Source organism: Coenobita brevimanus, chromosome 61, assembly GCF_032717465.1.
Source record: "Coenobita brevimanus isolate Jiangsu-jjx chromosome 61, ASM3271746v2, whole genome shotgun sequence".
NCBI lineage: Eukaryota > Metazoa > Arthropoda > Malacostraca > Decapoda > Coenobitidae > Coenobita > Coenobita brevimanus.
Window position 1 is genome coordinate 5,067,693 of NC_137014.1, and position 26,889 is coordinate 5,094,581.

The window sequence follows — 26,889 nt, forward strand, 5'->3', positions numbered from 1 at the left end:
AGTGGGGATGTCGCTAGGCGGTGCGCGACATTTAGGAACATGCTGCATCGCGTAGCGACGAGCGGGGAGGGTGAGCGGGGCGACAAACCTCCCCACTTATTCAGTGTGGCCACCTACATAGAATTTAGTGTGTTTTATCGTGTCGCCTCATCCCTCCCCGCTCAAGTCGCCCCGCTCGTCGCGTTCGGTGTGGCAGCAGCCTTATACAGGGTCGTTCGTAGCGCCCCCCTCACCAGATCACGCGTGTTGCGGGGAGGGCTTAGTGTACTGGTGGGGATTTAGAAGTAGGTTATCTGTGGACGAAGAACTGCCGCAGGGAAGGACGGTTTACCTTTACTTAATGAAATGTATCAATGACCAGCAGTCGTTAAAATAGATTTACTGTTCGTTGACAAACTGGAGAAAGAAACATCGATGTGGGACTTAGTGTGTATTACGTTTCGCCTCATGGCTTCCTCAGTATACAAGCCATGAGGCGAAACGTCAATACACACTATGTCCCAGATCGGTGTTCCTTTCTCCAGCGCTTTATAACTGTTTATACAGGATTGACATACTTATTGCTGGCTGATTTGTCCACGCAACGTACGAGAACTGGAACTGAGGACTCAATATATGGAACATCCTGTATATAATCTGTGAAGAAAACATTCCCTTGATCACTATACTCCCCAGCCCGTGCGATCCAGGGGAATGACTCACCCTTCATTGCGATTCTATGATATGTCTTCTGATTTGTAACCAGCTTTCCAACCAATTACAAGTGTTCCTTACAGAGACTTTCCTAAGTAATAACTTGAAATAAGGCACGTTTATAAAGGCATTCTGAAAGTGTATTTATATTTAATGATTTACAATTACCATGAATGTAGAATAGCGTACTGTACAACTCTAGCACATTTTCTAGACCAGCAAAGGGACATTGTTTTTTACACCCATTTTATTATGAAACAGTTAGATGCATGAATGTATCCATGATTCAGGCAATGCTTTTGCTCACAATAATTTTATTATACATGACTGTGTTTCTAATTAAAGTCACCTGCATCCTCAAAATTGAAAATGATGACATCTTCACCAGAGTCTCACACGCCTCTCACTTGATTACAAATGAGCTCTTCCTTATGATGTATTAGGATCTCTCATATTCATTAAGTACGTGTGCCTGAATAAGCTCTTAAACCATGTTGTTACTAAAGCTGTTTTCATAGTCATAGGCATACATTACATAAAACTGTTTTGTCTAGTCAAGATCGTGTCAAACTACCGAAAAAAAAAAAAACATATAGTCAAGTTGTGTTTGTTTTTTTCATATAAAGATTCTAAACGGAATTATAACAACGTTCAAGCTTTAAGTACACCTGCAACAGTAGAAGTTATGCAGGCCAACATCTTCACGAGTATATGCTATTTGACGACATGGTAAGTACTAAATATGACAAATAAGGAAAACGCAGTGTCAGTTCGCATTACCATATATTTAACCATGATACACATATCATTACAGCAGAATAACATCTACACTACGTCTTCTTTGGTGTTATTGGTTATATTCTGTGCGAGCTGCTGGTACATCTGTTTCTCCTGATAGATCGGAGGGTCCTTTCTTTTACACTTGCCATGGTAGCAGCCGCAGCCACTGCCACCGCCGCTGCTGCTGCACGAGGACTGAGTGCTGAGCTTCCGGCAGTAGTGGGAAGGCTGGGTGCTGATTCTGTTGTCGATATGCCCCAGGAAGCGATCAGAGCAGCCGCGCTCGTGGAGGAAGCTGGTGGGGTTGATGCTGAGGCCAGAGGTGGTGTCGCAGGCCGGATGCTGCTCTGCACTCCGGCAGTTCTGTGTAGGGGCACAGGGGAGTGTGTCATGTATAGAGATGCTTGGGAAAATATTGTTGTACTAAATATTTCTAAGTACTAAAAATATACTCACGCTGCTTGTACACTACTCAGTCGTCTCAGTCGCACTAGTAGTAAAAACACTGTAATTTATGATGTTTACTTGACATACGTGAAGATCACCAGCAATAAACATATTAAGAACATTATGGCAACATCAGCAACAACTACAACAACAATAGCAACTACTACAAGAACAACAACAACAACAACAAAAACAAGAGTACACGCTGACCCTGAAAGAAATGCGGTGGGCAGTGTCCCCGGGGGCCCTGGCGGTGTTGCGGGCGTCCCTGTCGTTGAATATGTAGTGGCCCCGCTGTGACGACCCGACATTCCATCGCACACCAAACCTGAACACACACAAACCACTGTTAATGCACAAGCTTAAAATAAAAAAATTCAACACATTACACAACATGCTCACAACTCACATTTGACGTCAGTATTTTGTATGGAATAAAAGTCTGTTGAGTATGTACAGTACAGAGGATTGCAGTGGTGAATAAAAAAAAAAGTGCTATGCAGTTAGTGTGATGCGTCTGAATAGAGAACTTTAATTGCTTAGAATAGCATAGTTGGAGATGAGTGTGTGAAGGATATGTACAGAAGCCTGAGATGGTTTAAGCCGCCACATTTAGTTATGAGTGTTTGAAGAAAATTTACGAATGACAACAGGAGTTATCTGATAAAATTAAATAGTTTTGGTCGATCTCTGATGTGATTTAGGAAACACTGTCGATGTGCCAAAAAAAATATCATTCCTCCCTCGTGGCCTTCTCTAAACGCACCTAAAGCAAGTATAAGTTTTTGAGATAGTATATATTTTGTAATGCAAAATATACTGGATGAGACCAGTACTCAGGGCACTGAGCCATACAGTGACACTGTGATCACCCCGACCACTGTCCGTGATAACTAGCCTTCGCCGCAAATGGTACCCCCAGATAATTCTGCTGGTGCCGGTGACAATAAAGCTGGCGGATACAACACACTGCCATTCAGAGTGCCTGTTGCATACTGAATGGGGCGTATCTCCCACCTTCCTACTACTCTTTCTCCCTCTCTCTTCGTGTGGCACCAAGTCTAGTGTTCACCTTACAACCCATAACGCTATCGCACTCCTGTACTTTCCTGTACATCCTCCTATTCCTCATCCCTGTTTTATCAGTTATCTCTCCTTCCACTCGAATTCACCCACCCTACCGTTACCACCTAAGCCCATTCTTTTCTAGCCTCCCCCGATCATTCTGTACTTTCCCCTCACCTCCCTCTTTCCTCATCCCCTCCCATCTATCTTCGTCAAACGTACTCACTTCACACACATCTTTATCCCGCATAACTCCGAACTCCAATATGGCATCCTTTTAATACAAACTGATTCCGTGTATTGATTACTGCATATACTCTGGCAAACATAATACATCACGCCCCTGTACACACTGCACAGTATTCTGTTTGGCATAAGAGGTTCAGTATTATAGCCTCTTCCTCTGCAATTATTTCCTCATATTACACCATTTATTCTCTTCAGCGTCACTGAGGCATGCTATGTTGATACTAGAAAAAAAAATAACGTAAAAGTATTTACGTGTAATATACAGACCAACTCGCAAAGAGGAAAGTGCTACGAAGCCTCCTCCGCCATCGAAAATATAACCCACTATGTCCAGTTCATCTCCATCGCCATCAGCACATTCCTCTTCCTCAACGTGGGTGTCTAATCAAGCACCTGTTACTGAGTGTAGGCGAGTAGCACACAAGCCTGGCAAAGAATCCTGCGTCCAGTTTCAGTAAATGAAGGACAGTCGTGGGTGTCGACCTGCCTAGACTTATTTCTCCCTACAGAACATGAGCTTCCGTTTTAGCTTTTATTCTCTCATACAAGGAGAGTATGTTTGCACCTCTGTTTGTTTGTTTGTCTGTTAGCTGGATTACTCAAAACTAAAAGAGAGATTTGGACAATATTTGGTGGGCAGATAGCCCATGTACCAGGGAACAATCAGATAACTTTTGGGAGAGATCCGGATCGTATTACAGATTCTGGATCAGGAAAACACTTTCTGAGAAACCTTAATCAATGATGAGGAACGTTAACCCATTATGAAGAGTGGTTTGGAAATTACAGTACGTTGCCATTGTCGGAGAGATGCGTTCCACTGAGGGCCCCACTAGTTTTTTATCTTTTTTATGTGAGGTATACTTTTTTCTTCTATTTTTTTTTTCTCGTTTTCATTGCCTAATGCCTATCATTCCCTCTCCCATCAGTCTAGGCTAAAGTCCTAAATATTCACTTCATCTCAACTTTCTTTGTTGCTACCAGCTCTTCTCGTTTGCACCTGTTTGGCTTCATCCCTCATGAATGTTAGATGATATTCCTCTTGCAGTATACCAAGGTCACTCTTTATCAGCCTCCACTTGTGATTTTGAATCTTCCCATATATACTGCTTTAGTAAACCTGTCTGTACGCTACTGTCTGTCAAGTACTGGATGTATCCTCTCCCTGCACTGTCTGCCGCACTCTGGTCACCTTTCTCTCTCTACTTTCCATCCTGGTATACCCCCTACATTTTATTCACCCCATTACACAAACTATGTCAGATTTCACAAATAATAAGGCCAGACTAATAAAGTAAATTTATGATCAAGGTCTTTAAGCAATCTTAATATTTTACCATTTATTCTAGAGTGCCTGCAAAACGTTCTGTGCCTTCTCGGCATAGATGATTTTAAAATTCCTTTTTTTTATGTACGTAAAAGGTACGGGATATGTGGCTGTCTGTTTGTATGTACCGGTATGCTTGTCCTTTACACCCAGGCAGACTACAAAACGGATCTGGCTTAACACTGGCACATGCATAGTTCAGTGGTATGTGTAGAGAGTGCGGCGTACGGGTCCATCCTCCCCTCGGCGACTTAACCTATTGATGGATTTGGATCAGACTTGTCAGGCAAAAAGCTAGGTGAAGTTGGTATGTATATAATGTAAGGTACAACCGAATGAAACCACTATATTGTAGGTGTGCATAATGCCCTCCCACTATTTTAAAATTATACTTCTCACTCCAGATAAATCACAGATCGGATTTGACTGATTTTTTGCCAGGTAACCCGGTAGTTTAGTATCTCTAGAAGCACTGTCTCCTCTTTATTTTTCAAAACGTTTAAAGAAAATGTAGAAATAGTTTTAAATTTGGTCTAGCCTAAAGACACTGAGGCACTGGAGTCTGTTCTCTGCTTAAAGAAATCTGTGTCGAGACTTGTTCTGCCACTGCAGGTGTGACAGAGATGGCCTGAGACAGCATCGTGGTCCCTCCTGTCGCCTCACCTGCTCTTGACCTTGAGTGAGCCCAGTTCCAGCAGCACAGCAGGTTCAGGTCCAGAGCAGCCCAGGGTCGTCTCGCGCGTCCCCCCAGTCATCCCCTGCCACCGCCCTGCTGGGGGGGAGGCGGCCAGTGGGGGAGGCAAGCAGGGGAGGGAAATGTGCGTTAAAGATAGGGGAGAGGAGATATTAGCAGGAAACAGAGGGAGTGTCAAGCTAACATGATGACTGATAGAGGGTTAAGAGGAGGTAAAGAAAGAGTAACGGTTATAGAACTAATAGAGCGAATGGTATGTTGAGGTAAAAGAGTGAGAATAGGTATTGGAGACTGTAGACGAAGAGGTAAAAGAGATAAAGGAAGGAGTGAAAATTTTACATGATAATACTTCAAGGGACGAGGGATATAAAAGAGTGAAAGTTTTAGGAGATAATATAGGAAAGAATAAGAGATTTTGGATGAACCCGGGGGAGATAAGATTAGGGACTGAGATTAAACGAGAGAGGAAGATGATGGGAAATTATGGGAGAACGTGGAGGGAAAAGCAGTTGATACGTGTGGCAGTAGAGAGAGATTATTTTGACATTAGAAATCTGATTTGCATATGTCAAGTTAGAAGGCAGATACGGATGTACAGAATATTGTACTGTAGATGAAAGAGGAGAGTAAAATATTAATAAGGTGAAAAAGAAAGCGTAGAACGAGTGAATAAAGAGAAAACAATAAGGAAAGTTGATTTAGTGAAGATGTTTAAGAAGGTGGGAGCGAGTGGTGAAACAATCAGTCAGAAAAGAAATGAGCATTGAGGGGTGGGAAAGGTGAGAAAATGAAGTACTGGGAAAAAAGGTGGTGTGGATCAAGAGAGAGAGAGAGAGAGAGAGAGAGAGAGAGAGAGAGGGAGAGCATTAGTAATAAGTATCTACCTGGCCACACTACAGCCACTTCACCATTAAGCTGGTCAACTTTTCTTTTGTGGGTTCACTCACCTCCTTTCCCTGGCACTACAAAGCATGTGAAGCAAAAGAAAAAAAAAAGAAAGAAAATACAAACGAGACAACGGACATACAGAAAACTTTACACATGAGCCAAATTAGGATCAGTACAAATAAAACATGAAAATGATCCTAGTGATATGACAACACGGATCATAATGTACACTTCTTACAATTATACAGATAGTCGAGGGCGAAAGTTCATCTAATATTTCATCTTCGTACTTGTCCCTCTCCTCTGGCGGGTAATATTCCTAAATTGAACAAAGCATTATATGTTTAGGCACCCATTGATGAATCACTCTGATATGATGCGTCAGGGAGAACATGAGGAAAGTGTGAAATGAAGAATACTGTATTTCCCCCCTCACACTACCATAGTTTAGGAAAAGTGTGAGTAGAGTAGAAGTTCAATCGCTACGTAAACCATCAAAACGAAGAATATCATTTTTGAGACACTGGATTTGCTTTTGTAACACCAGCTATCTCCTCCCTGTCTAAAAGCCTGGGAGGCTACGCAGCGCTTCTTCCTTAGCGATTTATTCACTGTTTAGCAAATTATTATCCTCTTATATGCCACTGATGTAAACTAGTGGATATTAGGAGGAAACACGTAGCATACAAGCCACTACCGAGGCGAAAATGTGCATGAAATTGACTAAGGAGGATGCAGTACCAAATTCCCAAAGCAACCAAACGACAACCCTTAGAAGCCAGACAGTCACTTCAACCCTTCAACCAGAAAATGTCAAAACTTTCAGGTTATTCTTGCTACCTCCTGACGATTTTGCTAATTTCAGGAGACCATCTAATAGTGAAGGTAATACCTAAAGCTGTATCTAACTCATCCATCTGAAAAAGTCTCTCCGAAGGGGAAAAACAGGGAGTTGTCTGGAGATGGCGGGATGATAAAAATTGCGTCCTTTGGTTGAAAATGTTTAGGCGACCGGGACGTACGTAAATTCTAACCTTATGGAACAGGTCTGAGGATTAGATGATGTCAGTCTGCATGCCACGTTACAGGGCAGATAGGTGTATAGTGAACAAACATTGTTAACATCAAAATGGTAGCTGCCAATTACATATTATTCCCTTGGGGTGTCTGGGTCCAAGGTTAATGTACATTGCTTTAATCCAGTATATTGAAGGGTAGATGATTGGCCGGCCTCCCTTGATTTTATTATATAACTGATAAACTTCTAGACCTCTCTTGCAAATCGAGGCAGTGCGCGTGGGTAGACTCCGATGTAGGCTCTCTAACCACTCCACCAACACGCGTTACAATCGGTCAACAGGAACTGGGAATTGCCTACACTTTCTTGCTCTCAGAATTAACTCCTTCACTACGATGACGTCTCTTCTGTTGTATTCTATGCCATCTCCAGACAATAATATTCAGTTTAGGAGAGGCCTTTCCTCCAGGAGCAGGTAGATATGGTCATAATTACCTCCTTAAATACGAGAAACCTTTCCTTCGTTGAACAAAATCGTCTCAAAATCTCTCTGTCTATCTATATACCTAGGCTGCTTCCCCCAAAGAAAGGGAGGTAGCCGAGACAGGACGACACACTCCCAATTTACTCATCCACACAGACACAGATTTATTCGTATCTTAGCCCCAAGGGGAGAAGGGACATAAAATAGCGAGAATAAAACAAAATACTTTTTTTTTTTTTTTTTTTTTATGTGACCGACTCTGGGCATAGGCTTCACAGCCTGATTTCAAGGCCCAGTAGTCCTCCTACGTACCGCACACCTCTACATGTCGAATGCGTTAACAAATTGATCCCCAGCCCTTCACAGTACCACCAGCTCAGACGTGTAAATGAGAGCCGTATTCTTCTCCAAACCGATGTCTGGTATTTATATAATTTTCATTTCACTTTGACGAGACATGTCGAACCGAAGTTACATACAGACTTTAGTAACTCGATCACTGACTGGGATTTCTAGTATGGAAAATGTGATCGTCTGACGTTAGGAAGGACACAACATAGGAAAACGCCACAGTATTGAAGGGGTCAGGCAGGGTCCCTAGCACCTCTTTCTTATTAGTTTATTTCTCCTCACTGTACTTTAACATTCTCATCTGTGTTATATATGCAAGTTATGTCGATGCATTAAAGGCAAAAATATCACTCAGGAGAATGGCGGTGTGGTATGCATCATAAATCATTTAGCAGTTTAATCAGGTGGCGTATTTTGAATTTTAATTAGGTCCAGGAAATTAAATTTGTGCTTTTTAGGAGAATTTTTCGAACTGCAGGGGTTAGATTTAACTGGAATTAGAAAATTAAGTGCAAGAAGAAGCTTTTCCCTGGTTTATCTATCTATCTATCTATCTATAGCCCGACGCCCTAATCCCGCAAAGGGTGGCCGCAGACAAAACGCCTCCAAGTCAATCTGTCACCCACCAATTGACTACCCTCTCCCCAACTCACCCCCCCCTCCCTCATATACCTCTCAACTCCATCCCTCCACCTCATCCTCGGTCTACCCCTCCCTCTCCCTCCCTCCACCTCACCTACATACACCCTCTTAGTCAGTCTTTCATTCTCCATTCTCTCCACATGTCCAAACCACCTCAGTGTATTTCTCCTAATCTTTTCAACCACATCCACATCTACCCCACAACGTTCCTTCACTTCTTCATTCGTCAACCTGTCCCTCCACGTCACTCCACATGCTCCTCCCTGGTTAAAAAAAAAAAAAAAAAAAAAACTCGTCTGAAGGTACCAAGGAAAAATGTCACCGGAAAAAAGAGGTTAATCCTATGATACACGTAAAGTGGCGTTCATGCACAGTGATACACATTACACATCATCCCGTGCTGTCTACTGTGGTACTCATTGCTGGTTGGAAGGGGAACCATTTCATCTGCTGCCTGGTTGAGTGATCATCAGTGCACCGTACAGTAAGAGAGAAAGTTTGCACATCCCAACAGCAGTAGACACAATAGTAGACAACACTGGGAGATGCGTATCCATAATGCTGAACGCGACTGAACATGATGGCACCCTCTTTACTAACTTTTACAGCGACTAGACGATTTAATTCAACTCAGGAAAGGCCATCTGTATAGGAGGGGTTTCTTAATGCTATATCAAATCGCTTCAGTTCGAGAGGTCTATCCTAAGCTGAAAAAAAATCCTCAGAAAATAGCAAGAACAAAATGACAAAGACCTTCCCTGGCTCAATGGGTGAAGCAAGAGGTGCAAGACAACATCCTAAGTGAACTAAAATGCGTCCCAACACTCTTAAGGCCGTATTTTCTTCACTCTAAGACACATTCTTGAAACTCCTAAAGGTGCGTCCACACCATACGTTTGCTGGAGCGAGCTGAAACCCAAAGAAGTGGCCCCACTAGAAAGAACCCAACTGCTGAAGGAACCCGAGGAGCGAAGGGGTTATTAAACACTACGAGGTATATCTCTCACTTGCAGTCCGAAAATTCAATCCGAAGCTGAATAACACCGTTTGTATATGGTATGATATGAATATATAACATCTCCTCTAACTGAAGACGTGTTCTGTATAATCATCAGTTTTCCTTACGGGCCATATATACTCTCATACCTAACACCATTCTAAATCTCACCTCTTTTCGCACTGTCGGAAGCATTTTCTAGATACGCCAATGCTATGAATAAGTTACAGGTCATATCACATATTTTACACACTATCTACCTTACTTCAGATATTTGGTCTATACATCCCCTGCCGCTCTGGAAACTACCTCATTCCATCATATATACTATTGCATAAAGTTAAAGCACAGCCAGTCTACACTCCAAAAATTTTCAGGCATATTCCCACCAAGCAGTCCATGGCCTTATTTTTGTATATTTTATCATTTCCCTATACCCCTTATCAACATTTTTTTTTGCCTTCCTCATCTTCAAATTTTCCTCGGTATTCCCCACCTCTGACATTATGCAGTCGTGGTCAAAAAGTTAGCCTAAAATTTTACCTCTGCTGCTTCTCATGTTTCTACTTGGCTAAAATTCGAAGCTGAGAGAGGCGTGGGATGTGTCGCTTCTAAGAGATCATTCTCTTTGTTAGGATGTGTCAGACAAGAAGGTGACGACACATTTTCACATGAAATATATGCAAAGATAAAGTAGACGAACTGCTACTCCCCGGCAGTACATTCTTAAGTACTACATTAATTTTTTTTCAACCACTAACACCATTCTCATCTGAAATTGCACTGTTCTGCTCATTCTCATTAATCCTTTCTCAAAATAATCTTCAAAGTATCTCTAAAACTTCTTCCAGTCGCCAGTATCCTTTCAAGTATTCGTTTACCCTCTCTTGACACGTTCTTCTCTACTTCTTCATTACACATTCCAAAAGAGTGTCCTATTTTTGGAAAGCCGACAGTAATATTCAATCCAGACTTTTTATTAACCGCGTCTACCTATCTATTGAACATCCCTTTTCATACCGCCCAATATATATCATAATTCTTTCATAAGAGGTCATATCAGCGCATATCTCTCAGACTTCTTCCTTTTGCCCTCCGTTTCTCAGTCTGCATTTACATTTTTTTTTGTCAGTATCATGCAGCACTACACATATCTTCAGTCTTCCTAGCCAACCACTTCTTGTATGCATCCCATGTGCTTTCTGTATCCTTTTGCTACCAATTCATTTACACTAATTTCATCCCTGTCCTACTATCATATTCATGTCATTTTTTATCCTACGAATAACACTGACATTTACTTAAATACAGTACTTAGCTGTGAAAACTCCTCTCTGATCACTTTCATCTCATACATCTAAATCGCCACATCTTTTCACTTTCGCTATATATCGCCTAAAATGATAAATACAACAGTCTGAAGAAACTTTCGAACATTAATTAATGAAAAAAAAAAAAAAAAGAGTTTGGGTATGTGAGCTCATAACCAAAATCGCTTATGCAAATGACGCTGTCCTATGCATCATGCTTACAAAATTTCAAACCCCGCAAATTCTGAGAGTAATGATAGAGATTAAATCCGACTTCATATATCCAGCTCTGCATCTTCATGACCTTACACCGCCGAGAGGGAAGAGCAGGGGAAAACGCTAGTTATGTACTCAGTGTAGTTAAATGAGGACCAGAAATAAATATAACTTTAGGAGAGCGAGACGAAAGGATCAGTGGGATGGCGTAAACGTAGGGTAGCCTTCTAGTATTTAAGCTCAGTGCTCTCACACGAAATGTCAGGACTGGTCGCAAAAGAGAGAACAAAAGACAATGGTTAGTAGAGTTACGATCAGGAGTTTCTTCAGACTGGCTTGAAGTTGTATCAAAGCCTAATGACATCTCGTTACAGAAATCAGTAATATCTACTCGTGATAAAAGGGTTGCATTTCCCCATAAGGTACACCGGAGCCCCAAACATGTAAAATTATTCATCCAAAATGTACAACCCAAATGTTACTGCACTGGAATAACAAACAGACAGTGCAAGTTGTAAGATCAGGCTATCTGTTTTAGCATATAGTCTCAGGAAGTATATACAGTAAAGCAGCTCTGATATGTGACTATGGTAAGCAGTTCCGGTAAGAAGCTTAAGTAAGAAAGACGACTGTACTTTTTCGTATTCTGAAGGAGATCCAAAACCCATTCCAGCTCAGGTGATGACCAAGTGTAGTTATAGCAAGTGTAGTTTGACCAGTAACGAAGGAGAGTCATTCCCATCTAATAACTAGGCTCACTGAATGTCATGCAGCCACGACTTACAGCAGTATTTACGTAGTGGGAAGCCCAATTCTGCCAAGTAAAAAACAGACTCTAGTAGGCTCAGTTAGTAGATTCCCTTAACAAAATCCTCTTAAGTAACTCCAGTAAGGTAATCACTAACGTCTGCTGGGGGTGTTGTTGGGCCTGGTGCGTCCACAGGTGATGAGAGAGACCAGACCCTGCCGGAAGCTGGCGTTGAACCCACAATAGATGATCGGGTTGAGGGCGGAGTTGGAGTAGGCCAGGAAGTAGGCAAGGAACTCCGTCGTCGGGAACCATTCTGGCAGCTGGGGCAAAAGATGGGTAATAGTGCAGGTTAATGGAGGAACAGGAGACGTAATGGACGTTTGGAGGTGGGAGAAATGGGGGGACGGTGGCGAAGAAAGGGGCTAAGGGGCATTAGTGGAAAAAAAATGGAACAGTGATGGTCTAAGTTATGACTATCACACACATGGGCAAAACTACTCAGGAGATGTGCACGTGGTTTCCTCTGAGCTTAAAATTTTGACAGCACCACCACCACAACGCCACAGAAATCTTATAGGGTAACTGTATTAACTCTGAAATTTTTCCAAAAGACACAAAAGATGCATGCACACACTTACAGCATGGCGGGGTATGGATATAAAACAACAAACTAACACTTAACTCCAAAACTACAGCGTCATGAAGCTTACACCATGCATCCATACTCTGATACTTTGTTCCGTTTCATCCAGTCTACCTTACAGATCACTGCGGATTTTCTTCCTACCAACCATCCTCATACAAAAGATAAAGATAAGGGAGATTAGGAGGTGGAAAAGGTGGAGGAAGACAGCGAAAAACAAAGCGGGAGGAGTGAAAGCGCCAATGTGATGCTGAGTACGGACGTTTTGGGATCAGAGGCGAAGCGTGAAGGGAAGAGGTAGAGTTTATAAGAGGGCCCGGGAGTGTCAGAAACATATATAAACAGGTAACGTATTATATATGGCATTATAGATACCAACAAAATTTCCGTTAGCTTTTGCGAGGCTTTTCCAAATTGAAGAAAAATATGGAAAGTTGTTAGTAATAAATTATCTTCGAAACCACTACAGACAGGAAGAGAAAGTGGTTCATGATGGCTGAATGGGAAATACGGGGAGATGAATGATCGTGTCCTAGAGACTGTGATGTTGACTGACGATTTCGGTGACGTGGGGCTGATTGGGACGAGGTGAAGGATGATTGGAGTGTTGGATGTGTGATGGGAAGAAGCAGATGAATGCGGAAGATGGTGTGCGTGTATTGTTGTGGTGAGAGAGAGAGAGAGAGAGAGAGAGAGAGAGAGAGAGAGAGAGAGGGGGGGGGGCTGGCTAAAGAAGGATGTGATTAAGAATGATGAAGTTCAGATGAAGATATAAATTCAGAAGTGAGTATCGCTGTTTTTATACTGCCGAAGTGATAATAAAAATGACAGAATGAAGGAAAAATTCTGGACAGGTAAAGGAAGAATAGATATACAGTACGTTCATTTAGATATAGTATAGCACAAATAAAGGGAGATTTTAATGACCAAATGAGTGTTAAAAGGAAACTATTTAAAATGGAAGGGATGTTGGAGAAGGGTGTGAGGTGGAGGTAGGAGGGTAGGGGAAGGCGGAGGGGGGATGGGGAAGGGGGTTGGGGGTGGGAGGTTAGGGGCAGGTGGAGGAGGGGATAGGGAAGGGGGGTGGAGGTGGGAGGTTAGGGGAAGGTGGCGGAGGGGAGGTGAAGGGAGTTGGATCCATGAGTGAAATGTAATGCAAATGCTGTGTTGGGTATTTGTGTCTGGAACAGGTTATGCATCACAAATACATTCTTCCAAGACAATAGGATATTGGACGGTGGGAAGAATACACAAGGAGGGAAGGTGGAGCGGTGACGATGACTGAATTATACTGTATTTACTCCATCCACAATTACCCTCTCATGGTTGGGAATATTCTATAGCATTCTCAAGCCAAAGGGCGTCTTAGGAGCCTGAGAGTGTTAAGCCTGCCTGAAATAGCCATCTTTCCATCTAGAATGCTAAAATTTAACGGGAGACAATAACTAGAATGTGGTGCCAGTCACGATAAATGCTAGGAAGAATATGGATTATCTGGTCAATCTTTTTCATCCACTAAATGAAATAAGCCGCAGAAGGACGAAAATCTCCACCAAGTTATCCCCTTCAATACTATAACTATTTTCTTGACAGTATATTCTTGCTACTTCCAGGCAAATTTATGCGGCTAAGGAGGAATCCCTTGTAGTAAATGGATTAATGAAGACTGTTTGTAATCCCTCCAGGTCTAATTAATTTATCTTGGCCTTAATACAACGGTCTAAAAGGCCCCCCCCAAAAAAAAAAAAAAAACTATATCATTGGACTGAAGTGGTTAAGCTGGACGAAATAGTTTGTGTATTGATGATTAAAAAAAAGAAATAATGCTTTAACCCACTGAGTATGATGACCTTATCAATCTACATATCCATCTACAGCCAGACCCCTTAATCCCATAAGGGGTGACCTCAATCAAATCGCCTCCATGTCGCCCTGTCCCCTGCCATTCTGTTGCCCTCCCCGCAGTTCACATCCCCCTCTCTCATATATCTTCCCCACTCCAACCCTCCATCTCATTCTCGCAACCTACAAATGATTATATAAACTTGGGACAGTTCTTTCCTCTTGAAGAGGTTAACGAGAGCAATAATTGTCATTTCCAGTTAAAAAGGCTCAGCCATTATCCAAGTATTGCATGACAGTAGCTATGATAACAAACATACTTAATATTAGTGAAGGGTTCAGTTCAAAAGTGGTCAGCCCTTTAACTTCCATGGCGTCTTTCTTTTACATTCTAGTATCCGTGCCATCTTCAGTCAATATTATTCAGTTAAAGAGAGACTTTTATAATACATGAGGAGATATTTATAGCCTTCATTAATCCCCTGACTAATCGAGGTCCTGAAGTAAAAAAAAAAAAAAAATAGAGCTAATAATGAATAAAGCACATTAACATGCCATCGAAAATGCTCGGATAAAGCTCTCCTTATTCAGAAAAGAAGATAACACAAACTTGGCATCGGGGGGAAAGCATCAAAGGAATGAGGAATGGTATGTTTTGATCACTATGTAGGGTCAGTTCAGTTAAAAATGGAGAAAAAGTGTTATCATATTGTGGGTGTCGTGGGAAATGGATGGCAAGTTTTAGGTATTTTTTGAGCAAATTTTGAGTAATAATCCTCATAACCTGTGTCCGTTTCTCAGCCATCTTGGAATTACAATTTCTGATGACCTCCTTGATAGGCAATTAAGGAGCATTTTCGCCCAGAAGTCTGTCAGGCACTAGGTGTGAAATAGCCTCGGTCTTTCTTTAATTTCGCCAAGGAAAGGCCTTCAAAGTCTGGTTTCGGCATGGATCAGTACTATTAAGACCACTGATATTTTCTATCTTCTCTCTACGAGGGATTGCCATTCTTTATTTATGCACTGAGAAGGAAAATAGGGATAGTTTCCAGGATTGTTATGAACTTTTGCTCTTGGAGTTAGCTGACATTAGCAACTTTGGCTTTTGGTGTTAGCTGACATTAACAACTTATGCTGTTGGAGTTGGCTGACATTAACAACTTTTGCTTTTGGAGTTAGTTGACATTTCTTACCGTTTTCTCTTGACGCTCCACACAAAGTTCGTATTACAGACAGACAGACAAGATCTTATATTGTAGGATTAGATGCAATTATGTACAATATGCAAGTGATATCATGTAGTGCATTCGTGTCAAATTTATGGATAGTTTAGCATGACAGAGGTACGCGATCTATATTCAGTTTTTCGATTTTTCTTTTATCTTTTTTTTTTTTTTTTTTTTACACCAAGGAGTACTTAACTACCTCTACTTTTGGATTTTGTTGATGTGTCTTACTGTTTTTAAATGGTGATCCACACATATTTCGCATTACTGACAGACAGATACGAACAGATATACAGACTCGAGCTTACGTGTATTGAGTTGGGTACGAGTATGTACAGTACCCACGAAATATTTTGCCTATCACTCTGTGTCATGTTTACAGCAAATATGGCACGACACAGGTGCGCGGTCGACTCTCCACTCCGTTTTTTTTTTTTTTTTTTTTTTTCTAAATCTGTGGCCAACTACAAAAGGTCCTTCACAACTTCTGCTTTCCAGGATGTTGATATCTCTTACTGCTTGTGCATGGTGCTCCACACATTGTTTGCATTAAAAACAGACAGATTGATAGACAAACGAGGAACTTGGGATTACAGAATAAGATTACAAACACACACACACACACACACACACACATCATCATCATCATCCTTATCATCATCATCATCAGCCATAACTAGTCCACTGCTGAACAAAGGCCTTCCCCAACGTTTTCCACGAATTCCTTGACTGAGCCAATCGTTGCCACGTTTTCCCTGCAAATTTCTCTATCTCATCTCTCCATCTCCTGTCTGGCCTTTTTCTGCTACACTTACATTCTCTTGGTGTCCAGTCCGTCAGCCTCTTACTCCATCGGTTATCCCTTATTCTTGCTATATGGCCTGCCCACCTCCATTTCTGTCCTTTTATAACTTCTATAATACACACACACACACACACACACACACACACACACACACACACACACAAATATATATATATATATATATATATATATATATATATATATACATTATATGAGTGCGTTGTCCCAGATTATTGGCTGAAGAGTATGATTGTAAATGTGTACTGTACAAGGGAAGGGAAGGATCATGCCCTGGAGAAAGGAAGTTATAGAGGCATAAAACTTTTGGACCATATAATGAAGGTAGTGGACAGAGGTCTAGCAGGAATGATTAGAGAAAGAGTGAATACTGATGAGATGCAGTTTGGGTTTATGCCAGGCAAAGGGACCACTGATGCCATATTCATTGTTCGACAGCTTCAGGAAAAATATATAGGAAAGAAAAGGGATCTGTACTGTACTATGTTTTTGTTGATTTGGGCAGGGCCTCTGACCGAGTCCCTAGGGAGGTGGTGAAGAGAACAATGAGAAAGCTTGAGATCGAGGAGTGGCTGATTTAAGTGCTTATGGCCAGATATGTGCGTCCTCGCACTCACGTAAGAGTGAATGGAAATCTGAGAGATGAGTTTTCCGTGAATGTTGGAGTGCTTCAAGGGTCAGTCTTGAGCCCCTTGTTTATCCCTTTCACGTGACTTCAGAAATGGACTCCGTGGGAGATGTCGTATGCTGAAGATTTGGTGTTGATTGCAAAGAATGGAACGGAGGCGGAGGAAGGATTTAGGAAGCAGAGAGATGGTATGGGACGCAAGGGCTTGGGAGTTAATGCAGATAAAACAAAGGTGATGGTATCTAAGGCTGGTGGCGGTACTGTCAAACAAGAGGGAGAGTGGCCATGTGCGGTTTGCCACAAGGGAATGAGAAGTATTTCTGTCTTGTTCAGTGTTGTGTTACGTGGGTGAATAAGAGACACAGTGGTATTAGAGGTAGACTGCGGGATAAGGCTGATTTCATGCGTGCGGTGAGTCGGGGAGAGCATTTGGAGATTGTCAGACATGAAAGGATTGATCTTGCTGGTGAGCCTCTCTAGTGTGTGGAAGAGTTTTCATATTTGGGAGACATGTTTTGTGCTGGAGGTGGGACTGGAGCTAGCTCTGTGGCTAGAGTGAGGAGAAATTGGAAGAAGTTCAGGAACTTGTTGCCTCTTCTGACAATGAGAGGGCTCTCCCTCCGTGCTATGGGATCTTTCTATGTGGCATTTATTAGGAGTGTAATGCTGTAGGGTAGTGAGACCCCTGGGCAGTAAACGAGGAGGATATTCACAGGCTCAAACGTACAGAAATGACAATGATTAGGTGGATGTGCAGTGCGTCCTTGAATGCGAGGCCTGGCCAGGAGGCAGGATGGGACTGGAGTGTATTGGTGTGATGATGAGGAAAGGTAGGATGAAGCGGTTTGGGCATGTGGAGAAGGTGAGGGATGACAACTGGGTGCAGATAGTGAGGAGTGTTAACACTTGGGGTAGGGATGCGAGAGGTAGACCGAAAAAGACCTGGGACGAGGTCACTGAGTGTGAACCAGGGATAAGGGACTGAATAGGGAGGCTGCCAGAGATCGAGCGGCACAGACAGCCGCCATTAGGTGACCAAGGCCGACGAATGCAAGCATGTTGAAGCCTTTAAAATAACTAAACGAAAAGAAAACGAAACGTTCTATCTATCTATCTATTTATCTATCTACTTCTCTATCTATACATATGCTCTACTTCAAATTAGGAAACATCTTTCGTACTCAAAGGGTTAATGGAAACTATATGTAACCCCTAATGTCCCCCAAAATGCATCTTTAGTTAATTACAGCTTTCTGATATAGCAGCAACACAGTGTTAAAACACATCACTGGATTTAATTGGTTAAATAATTAGCAAATGAAACTAATTAGCAACTACATTATAGCAAAACAGCAGTATATAAACTCCGTCTTTGCTTACATTATCGTGCTTGACGAAGTTGGAGTAGAGGATGAGCGTCTGCAGGGGCGTCCAGCAGATGACAAACACGAGCAGCACCACACTCACCATCTTCACCACCCGCTTCTTGGACCGAATAGCAGTGTTGCGGGAGGGAGCGGACTGTTCCCCCGGTAGTTGCGTCATCCACAGCGTCCACACCACCAGACTGTAGTGGATACGAAGTTAAAGACATGGACCTTTATTTTTGTGGCTAAAGGAAGCTCCCTACACCTCTTCCTAAGCGATTTATTTGGCTTCTTATACACTGCTGTCGTCTTCTGTTAGGCCAATCCTTACGACAGTGCTACACTATGCTTAAGAAACGTGCAAGAGGACATTAGCCAGCCACATCCAAAAACGAATTGCTAAGGAAGAGGTGTTAGGGAGTTTTCTGAGAGACCAGATTCTCGTTAACCTTCAAACACATCTTCCTCAACGATTTTTCTCTCATACAAAAGTTAATTATTCGCTTGCGTGATGGTCTATACTTTTACACCAATTGCAGAAAAATAATAAACTAGAGTATTTTAGCGTACCTGATAAAGAAATAAGCTGGTGAGGATGAAACATCTAATTTGCTTCCAAATTACTCAAGAAAGCTGTTCGAGGACGCGGGTGGGTGATCGGGGCAATTCTCGTCGGGCAAGGAAGGTGTCTAACACCTCTTCCTTAGTGATTTATTTTTTAATATGGCTGATCAATATCCTTTTGTACGCTATTTATGCATAGTGTGGCAATATCGTACGGATGTAACACAGAAAAGGACAGAGGTGTAATAAACAAAATAAATCGCTTAGAAAAAGGTGTTAGGCAGCTTACTTAACCTCTGAGAATACGAGCCAGGGGTACATGAAAGGAGTGGGAGGGCAAAGGTCGGCAGTCAGCAGGTATGGTCACACGGAATGACATCAAAGGTGGGAGGATGCAGGTGCAAGGTCAAGAATAAGGAAGTCAGGTCACACAGTTAACCCTTTAAATCGATGACTTGTTTTTTGTCTACTTTTGCGAGGTCAAGAAAAAGTAAGTCAGGTCACAGAGTACGACATTAATCCCTTCAAATCGAGGACGTATTTTTTTTTTTTTTGGGTCTATTTTTGCGAGGTCATGAAAAATTGTCAGGTCACACAGTACGACGATAACCCCTTCAACTCGATGACGATTTTTTTTTGTCTATTTTTAGGAGATCAAGAAACCGTAAGTCAGATAACACAGCACGATAAGCCCTTTCTATCCGATGATGTGTTTTTAGTCTATCTTTCCTGTTACCAGACGATCTTATTCACATAAGAAAACTCAAGCAGTGCAAGAGTTTATAGAGCACATACCTAACCCCTCCCAGTCGAAAAGCCTATCAGGAAGTAAATTTGGGGCATGAACAAAATGAAAAAATGTCATCGGAATGAATGGGTTAGAGGTGGGAGCGGGCAACTACGGGGTCGAGACAAGGACTCGTATTCAGGTCGGGTAAGGAAGCTTCCTAACACCTTTTCCTCACCGATTTATTTTTGGATATGACTGGCTAATATCATTGTCCGTTATTTATGCAGAGTATGGTGATATTTGGATTATTTAAGTTACACAGAAGAGGACGGCATTTAAGTTACACAGAAGAGGACGGCATCGTGTAATAAGCAAAATACATCGCTTAGGAAAAGGTGTTAGGGAGCTTCCTTAACCGACAAGAATACGGACCATGGTGACAGGAAGTATGATGACACGGTACTAAATCAAGGGTGGGGGGGTACAGGCTGGCAATCTGGGCAAAGTGAATGAATATAGCCATTATCATCCTGAGATTATTTCCCCTCCAAAAAGAGTGGGTGAAATAGGATCCAGAAGCAAGGCAACAGAAAGTTTATGTGCGGCCAAACTATTAACAGTACGTCTCGTGAAATAAGCCACACAATCATTTGCACTTTATTAAATTCCCGGGTTCCTGGCTCCGTTTTACAAGCCAAACCATCTAATCATCGTTTATCTTGTTTGGTGCAGCTTCACATATACCTACCACGCAGAATGAAGGCAGAATGTGAATATAGATCTAAAGACATAACAAAACTACTTTGCAATAGTTACTACACTTCAATAAGCTTTTTATGGAAACTGACAGAAAGCTTTGACACAGGGAGTTATATCATGCTTGAAAACAAGTTATGATCTTGGTCTTTTTAATTGGTCACCTGCTTGGGTTCGAATATATAGTGAAATGTTTGTATTTTTTCTCTTTACTGTATATGGGAGAACGGTAACTGTGAGGGTAATGGAAATATCAGAATGTTTGGTGAGTGAACAGAGTGATTTCCTGTGATGGGGAGTGAACAAATTTATGATGCTTATGCAAGTTATTAGGTAAGGTCGTACAGTATGATGTGCAATTACTTAATCCGTGCGCCTTCAACAGTACTGACTAACTGAGTAATTTTGCTCAGGGTACCCAACAACAACTTTGTTCTAGTGGTCAGTGAGCTCATAACTGTCTAAGTTATATTTTGCAACATTTGAGTTTGCTGCGTGGGTTTAAAAGCGTCTGGGCTGTCTTTATAAAGTACTTGTGTATGTCCACAGTGGGGGGAATTGGAATGTTGTGAGGCAGTATTACAGCCGAGCATACTAGAAAAGGCGTGGGGTATTTTGTGTGTGTGTGTGTGTGTGTGTGTGTGTGTGTGTGTGTGTGTGTGTGTGTGTGTGTGTGTGTGTGTGTGTGTGTGTGTGTGTGTGTGTGTGTGTGTGTGTGTGTGTGTGTGTGTGTGAATAAACAAAATAATTACGATCCGGTTTGGATATAACATCGTGGAAGGGCTGAGGATTTTCCTGGGAGTTCAACAGCTGTTTCTGAGAAAAACGTACGTGAAAGGTCAAGGACATATGGGAAGGTAACAAAAACAATTTTGATCAGATTTATACTATACTTGATTGAAGGGGGGAGGGTAAGGCAAGAATGAAATGTTTGATTTTCAGAACAATTATTTAAGGGTCAAAGGCAGATCAAGGTAATATTTTTGGTCGTACAGCCTACACAGTTTAGTTTTTATTTGAATCAGGCTAAGTCAAAAGGTTGAGAATCAGCTATGGATGAAGAGAATTGATCTGAGAACAGTAGGTCAAAGCCAGAGTGTAAGGTCAACTCCAGCAGTTTTGTTTCGATTTGGACCTAACTTGGAAAAATGGCTGAGGGTCTGGGAAGGATAAAGTAAATAGGTTTGGAGAAAAGTTAGCTGAAAGTCAAGGAAACCGAATAAGGTTAAAATAATGTTCACATCTTTAACCGATTCTTAGGCTCCGGTATTGCACTGCCTGAGTACTCCTCTTTGCCGCTGTACAACAGATATGGTTAAAAGAACCGTCAAAATGGGAAACGGAGTGAGGGTAGATGGTGGTAAATGGTGCAAGACGGGCTATTTCACATCTCATGTTGTAATGCTTCCCAACAGTGGGCAGGGTCTTTGAAGGCTGGATCAAAGCTTGTGCGTTTGTAACCGGCAATACACTGTAGAAAGCAGTGAGGTGATGTTTGTTTTGAGATAAAGTAACTCATAATATAAACAGATGGAATATTTCAGGCATCTTCGTGCAGTGGGAGAATAAAGAGAAAAACAAAAGTATGAATTTTAGTACTGCAGAATAAAGACTCGCCTGTTGCACTGAAAGTCTTACTACCAGGCAGATTAGTAATGCAGTGTCCATCAGAATAGCATAAGAGTGTGCCATTACCAAAATATACTTGACCCTTCCACCACTATTACGTAATAGTTTATTTACCTCCATCAAGGAGGTTATGTTTTCACCCCTGTCCGTTTGTTTGTTTGTTTGTTGGTTGGTTTGTGAGCAAGATTACACAAAAACTATTGGACGGATTGCCATGAAACTTGGTAGAAGAATGGGCCTTGGCCCAGTATACACTCCATTAAATTTTGGTGCGGATCCAGATAAAAGTGCGGATCCAGATTTTTTTTTTTTTTTTTTTACTTTAACATTGCGAGATAGGGCGTTGGCGGAGGTATGCGCTCTATTGAGTTCCATTCTAGTTTACTTATTAATTTGTTGGTTTCCAGACGATTTTATTTTCAGGTTAGGGAAAGCCTCTCGTACCAAAAGTGTCAGTCAAGGCTTACATAACTTCTCTTGATCAACAAGTATCTCCTAAGCTGCATAAACTCTGCTGATAGCCAGAATTAAATAAATATATACACCATAGGACTGAACTGGTTAAATGTGTGAAACAGTGATATAGTACTAACATAAAAAGTCAATAGGTTTAACGAGACTGTTGATGGCTGTATATGAGTAGCACAAGCTAGACTGGATAAAAATATAAGTGGATTACAAAAAGATGAAGAGTAAGGAAATACACTGAATATGGGGTGAAGAAGTGTATGGTTAGATGGTCTGGCCACATATTCACATAGAGAGAATGCAAGTGGGAGTGTAGTGAAAACAGAATATGTAACTGCGCTTCAAGGTAGGAGACGGCGTGAAAGGTCATGATGTGGTCAGGTATATTAACCTTCTCATGGTCGGGATAATTGGAATATTTTGTTCACCTAACGCCATACGATTTTATTCAATTGGCAGAGAGTTATAGGAGCCACTGTGTAACTATAATTCATTCACTTTAAGCTGGCCCAGCTTTCGTCCTTTGCAGTTTATTTCCCGCAGCTCAGTGGCAGAATGAGGCAATGCTACGGCTCTGCGTCCTTTCCACAGCACATCTTCATGACTTGCACCATATTATAGTGTTAATCTATTGTTCCAGCTCAGCCTTCAAGATAGAGAGATGACAATTTTAGGCCAAGTTTAAGTGAACAGAGTGTACCATTGACCCTTCCAGGGTCGATGCAACTCAATTGTTCTATTCCAGGTGAAGCCCGATAAGTTTTACTGAACTCGGAGTGAGTCAGAGGACCTGGAAGTGTTTAGTGAATGTACGACAGACAACGAGGAATGGCGTTCAGGAAGCAGGCGAAGTAATAGATGACAGAACTGAATGAATAATGTATGTATGGAGATGCAGAGGACAAGGACTGCACTGCTATTTTTTCAGTGCATCAATTGCATTACAAGGAGAGCTTAGTAAAGATGAAATATACGTATGGATGGAATCGTCTGAGAATTTAGCTGATTTCGAAGGCTTGAATTAAGACTATATGGAGGTACTGCCAATTTCACGGGGTACTTTTTTCATATCTATCTATCTATAAACAGATGAATTGATCCAGGAGGAGGTGACTACGAACAAACCACCCTTACATCGACAAGTCCTCTGTCGTTAGGCTGCTCTCCCTCTACTTCACATAGCTCTCATTCTTCTATCTTTTCACCGTGTCCCTCACCCTCATCCGCGGGTTCTAAGGCATTGGTTGAAGTTAATGAGGACTATACGACCTGGAAAGATGGGACGATGCTTTTTCGGCTTGTGTAACATTCTCATCCAGCAAATCTGTCTATTGCCGAGATATATTGAAATCGTCCTTCTGATCAGAATTAAAGAAAACAGACATACTGAATATCCAGGTTCAGAATACGCAGTGATTACTCTATTCACTTCTTTTTAGGGATCGGTGTAGATATGCAAGTAATTCCCGAGTTCAGTTTGATGAAAATGAATCCTGCCACATTTTTTCTTTTTCCTGAATAATTTTCCCCCAAACTCAAATTTCCTTATCTTTCTCTATGTAGTTCAGGCTTCTTTACTCAGTGTACAGAACAGCCATTAAAATATAAATCGAAACCCTTGTGTACTACCGTGTAATGTCCTTTTTATTTATGTAATTGCATACTCATTGCATCAAATTTCCAAAAAATAGTGATGTTTTATAGGCACATGAATGCATCAGTCAAAATTCATACATCAATGCTTGTTTATGACTTACAATACTGGCCAATGAAGTGCAACATACGTATCTACACACAGAAAATACGTTGAGATACACACCAAAGTTAATTGGTCAAGGCATCAAGCACTTGCAAAATAAGCTGGGAAATACTGGTTACCGATGACAGTTAAGAGGAGGATACGGTGCCTAATGTGGAACCCTTATGGAAAAACACATCATTACGCATACTTTCCATCGTGCAATATAAGCATCTCTGGCAGCCAGAATTTCGTTAAGTCCATAGGTCAGTATTATATTATGAAAAAATTTAGGCATTTTTCCTATTCTCATTACATTAATATCTGTTAATTACTGCTCTGTATCAGCAACAACATTCGTTAACTCTCTAATGATGTGCACAACTCTGGCATTCTCTAACTTAGGCACTATTAATCATCTTGGAGTAAAGCAGCCTGAGATTGTTATAACTAGTATCAATAACAGCATTTTAAGAATAACTCTGGTCCTCTGTTCCAGCTAGGATGTTGAATGTGTTAATATGGAAAGGTAATGCATTATTCCTCCTCTTCTCAATACAGAATCAACTTCACCTGTAGTTTATGAGCCTGAAATGGATGGGGAGAAAGTACACGACGATGTGGAGGAAAGTATGATAAATTTATCACAGAAAATCACTCATTTGTCCGTGGTTCATACCCCTGCTGGTTTTGGAGACTTTCTAATGCATCTTTTTAAAGGATTTTCTATGATTATTGCACCATAATTATTTTCCCTTACCCTGTAAGAAACAAGAAAACATCGACTTGCCATTTGCAGAAATCAACTGGTAAAGAAGGGGTGTTTGAGGGCTCCCCAAATCAGCGGGATTATGCTCTGCCTTTACCTGAAACTGATGAGCGTGAGCGATGATGAGGAAGTACGGAAGGAAGGTGAGGAAGATGTGATACAATCTATGATAAATTATGTATGTGTCTTTGGCTCATATTCTCGATTGTCATGATTTGCTATGACTTCTTACTGAACGATTTACAACGCTGTACACCTTACGAAACGCATATATGTTGCGAAAGTTGTAAATATCAACTTGGATACATGACATACACGGGATTATTAGCAGACTACATGGACAGATAAACACATAAGAAAAAGGTGGTAGACTCCTTAACCGATGGGAATACGCCTGTGTGAATTACCTGTAGCTGATGAGCGTAATAGCAACGGGGAGAAATTAGAGGCCCATGGTGAGGATGATGTAGTATATTTTTATCATTGCAATTTCTACTGTCTATGCGCCTGTGTAGAAGGTGTGATATTTTTTTTCAGTAGTAAATTGCAAATACGTGCTTGTCTTTACCTGAAGCTGATGAGTGTGATAGCGATGGGAACGAAGATATAGTCTAGTATTTACTGATTTATTTCTTTCAATAGCATAATACACCATTGCCTTCCTTTAGCAAAATAACGACGGGGAAGTAGTGGACAATGGTAAGGAACATGTAACTAGGTCACAGTAAATTACACATGGATCTGTGTCTTCCTTACCTGTAATTGATGAGCATAATAGCGACGGGGAGGAAGTAGAGTGCGATGGTGAGGAAGGTGTAGTAAACCTTCTTGGCGCTGTAGGTGACCACGCACATTTTCAGCTCGGGGTCAAACTCGTTCACCGTCGGCCAAAACTCCTCACATGCCCACGACGTGAAGTTGGCCCACTGTCAAAAGAGAAGGATAGGGAAGTGTTTATAATGAGGCTGGCCCACGGTCAAAGGAGAGGGATGGAGAAGTATTTATGGTGAAATTAGCTCACTGTCAAAAAGAAGAGAATGCAAAAGTATTTATAGTGAAGTTGGATCACTGTCAAAAGAGAGGGATGAAGTTTTATAATGAAGTAGGCTTGCTGTCAAAATTGAGGGATGGAGAAGTATTCCTAGTGACGTTGACTTGCAATCGAAAGAGGGATGGGGAAGTGTTATTAAGGATCGCAACTAATTTAAGTCTAAGCAAGCCTCCACAGCAGTTAAGCAGCATCACAAATCATTCTGCTTCTCGTAATTCCTAAGTTTCACCTTGTCATAGATACACAGCTCTATTGTTCCATTACAGTTAATACCAGGCGGTTTTTATTTAGGTATGAGTGAGCATAGGAGCCTGACAGTGTTAATCATGTAATTAATATTGTCACTGTTAACCCTTAAGCATTCTATCTAGTTAACGCCGGATGATTGCATTCAGCAAAGTCAGTCACTGGAGCTTAAAAGTGTTAAATTCCTATTGGTAGCACCCCGCTTCATAAAATTAGGCGAGCGAAGATGCAGACAATCCCTTCTTTTTCACGGTCGCTTATGGAACACTTGTTTTTGTTAGTAGTTATCAAACTGCATCCCGCATTTTTAGTTACGATCATCTTGAAGCCAGCAGGAATTAACTGAAAACAGAAAAAAAAAATATCTTCACTCAGTTCAGAGAGTTACGATTTTTTTTTTTTTTTTTCAAAGTCGCAATCTGCACCCTGAGTACAGCCTGCAACGGATAATGTTATTTTTATATTCCTAACTGTAGGCTGTTGCGGGGTGAACAGAG

At 41.4% G+C, this 26,889-nt stretch overlaps 1 protein-coding gene across 1 annotated transcript in view; it reads right to left on the reverse strand.

The window, feature by feature from the left end:
- Window positions 1-1,472: 1,472 nt before the first annotated feature.
- LOC145403611 (QRFP-like peptide receptor) overlaps window positions 1,473-26,889 on the reverse strand; it is a 285,188-nt gene continuing 259,771 nt past the window's right edge. The window contains exons 5-10 of the mRNA XM_080275288.1: window positions 25,852-26,021; window positions 18,455-18,641; window positions 12,067-12,232; window positions 5,225-5,333; window positions 2,131-2,248; window positions 1,473-1,836 (exon numbers count right to left, since the gene is read on the reverse strand). Of these exons, the coding sequence (XP_080131414.1) occupies window positions 1,519-1,836; window positions 2,131-2,248; window positions 5,225-5,333; window positions 12,067-12,232; window positions 18,455-18,641; window positions 25,852-26,021 (1,068 nt within the window). The 3' untranslated portion in view covers window positions 1,473-1,518. The remainder of the gene's footprint in view (window positions 1,837-2,130; window positions 2,249-5,224; window positions 5,334-12,066; window positions 12,233-18,454; window positions 18,642-25,851; window positions 26,022-26,889) is intronic.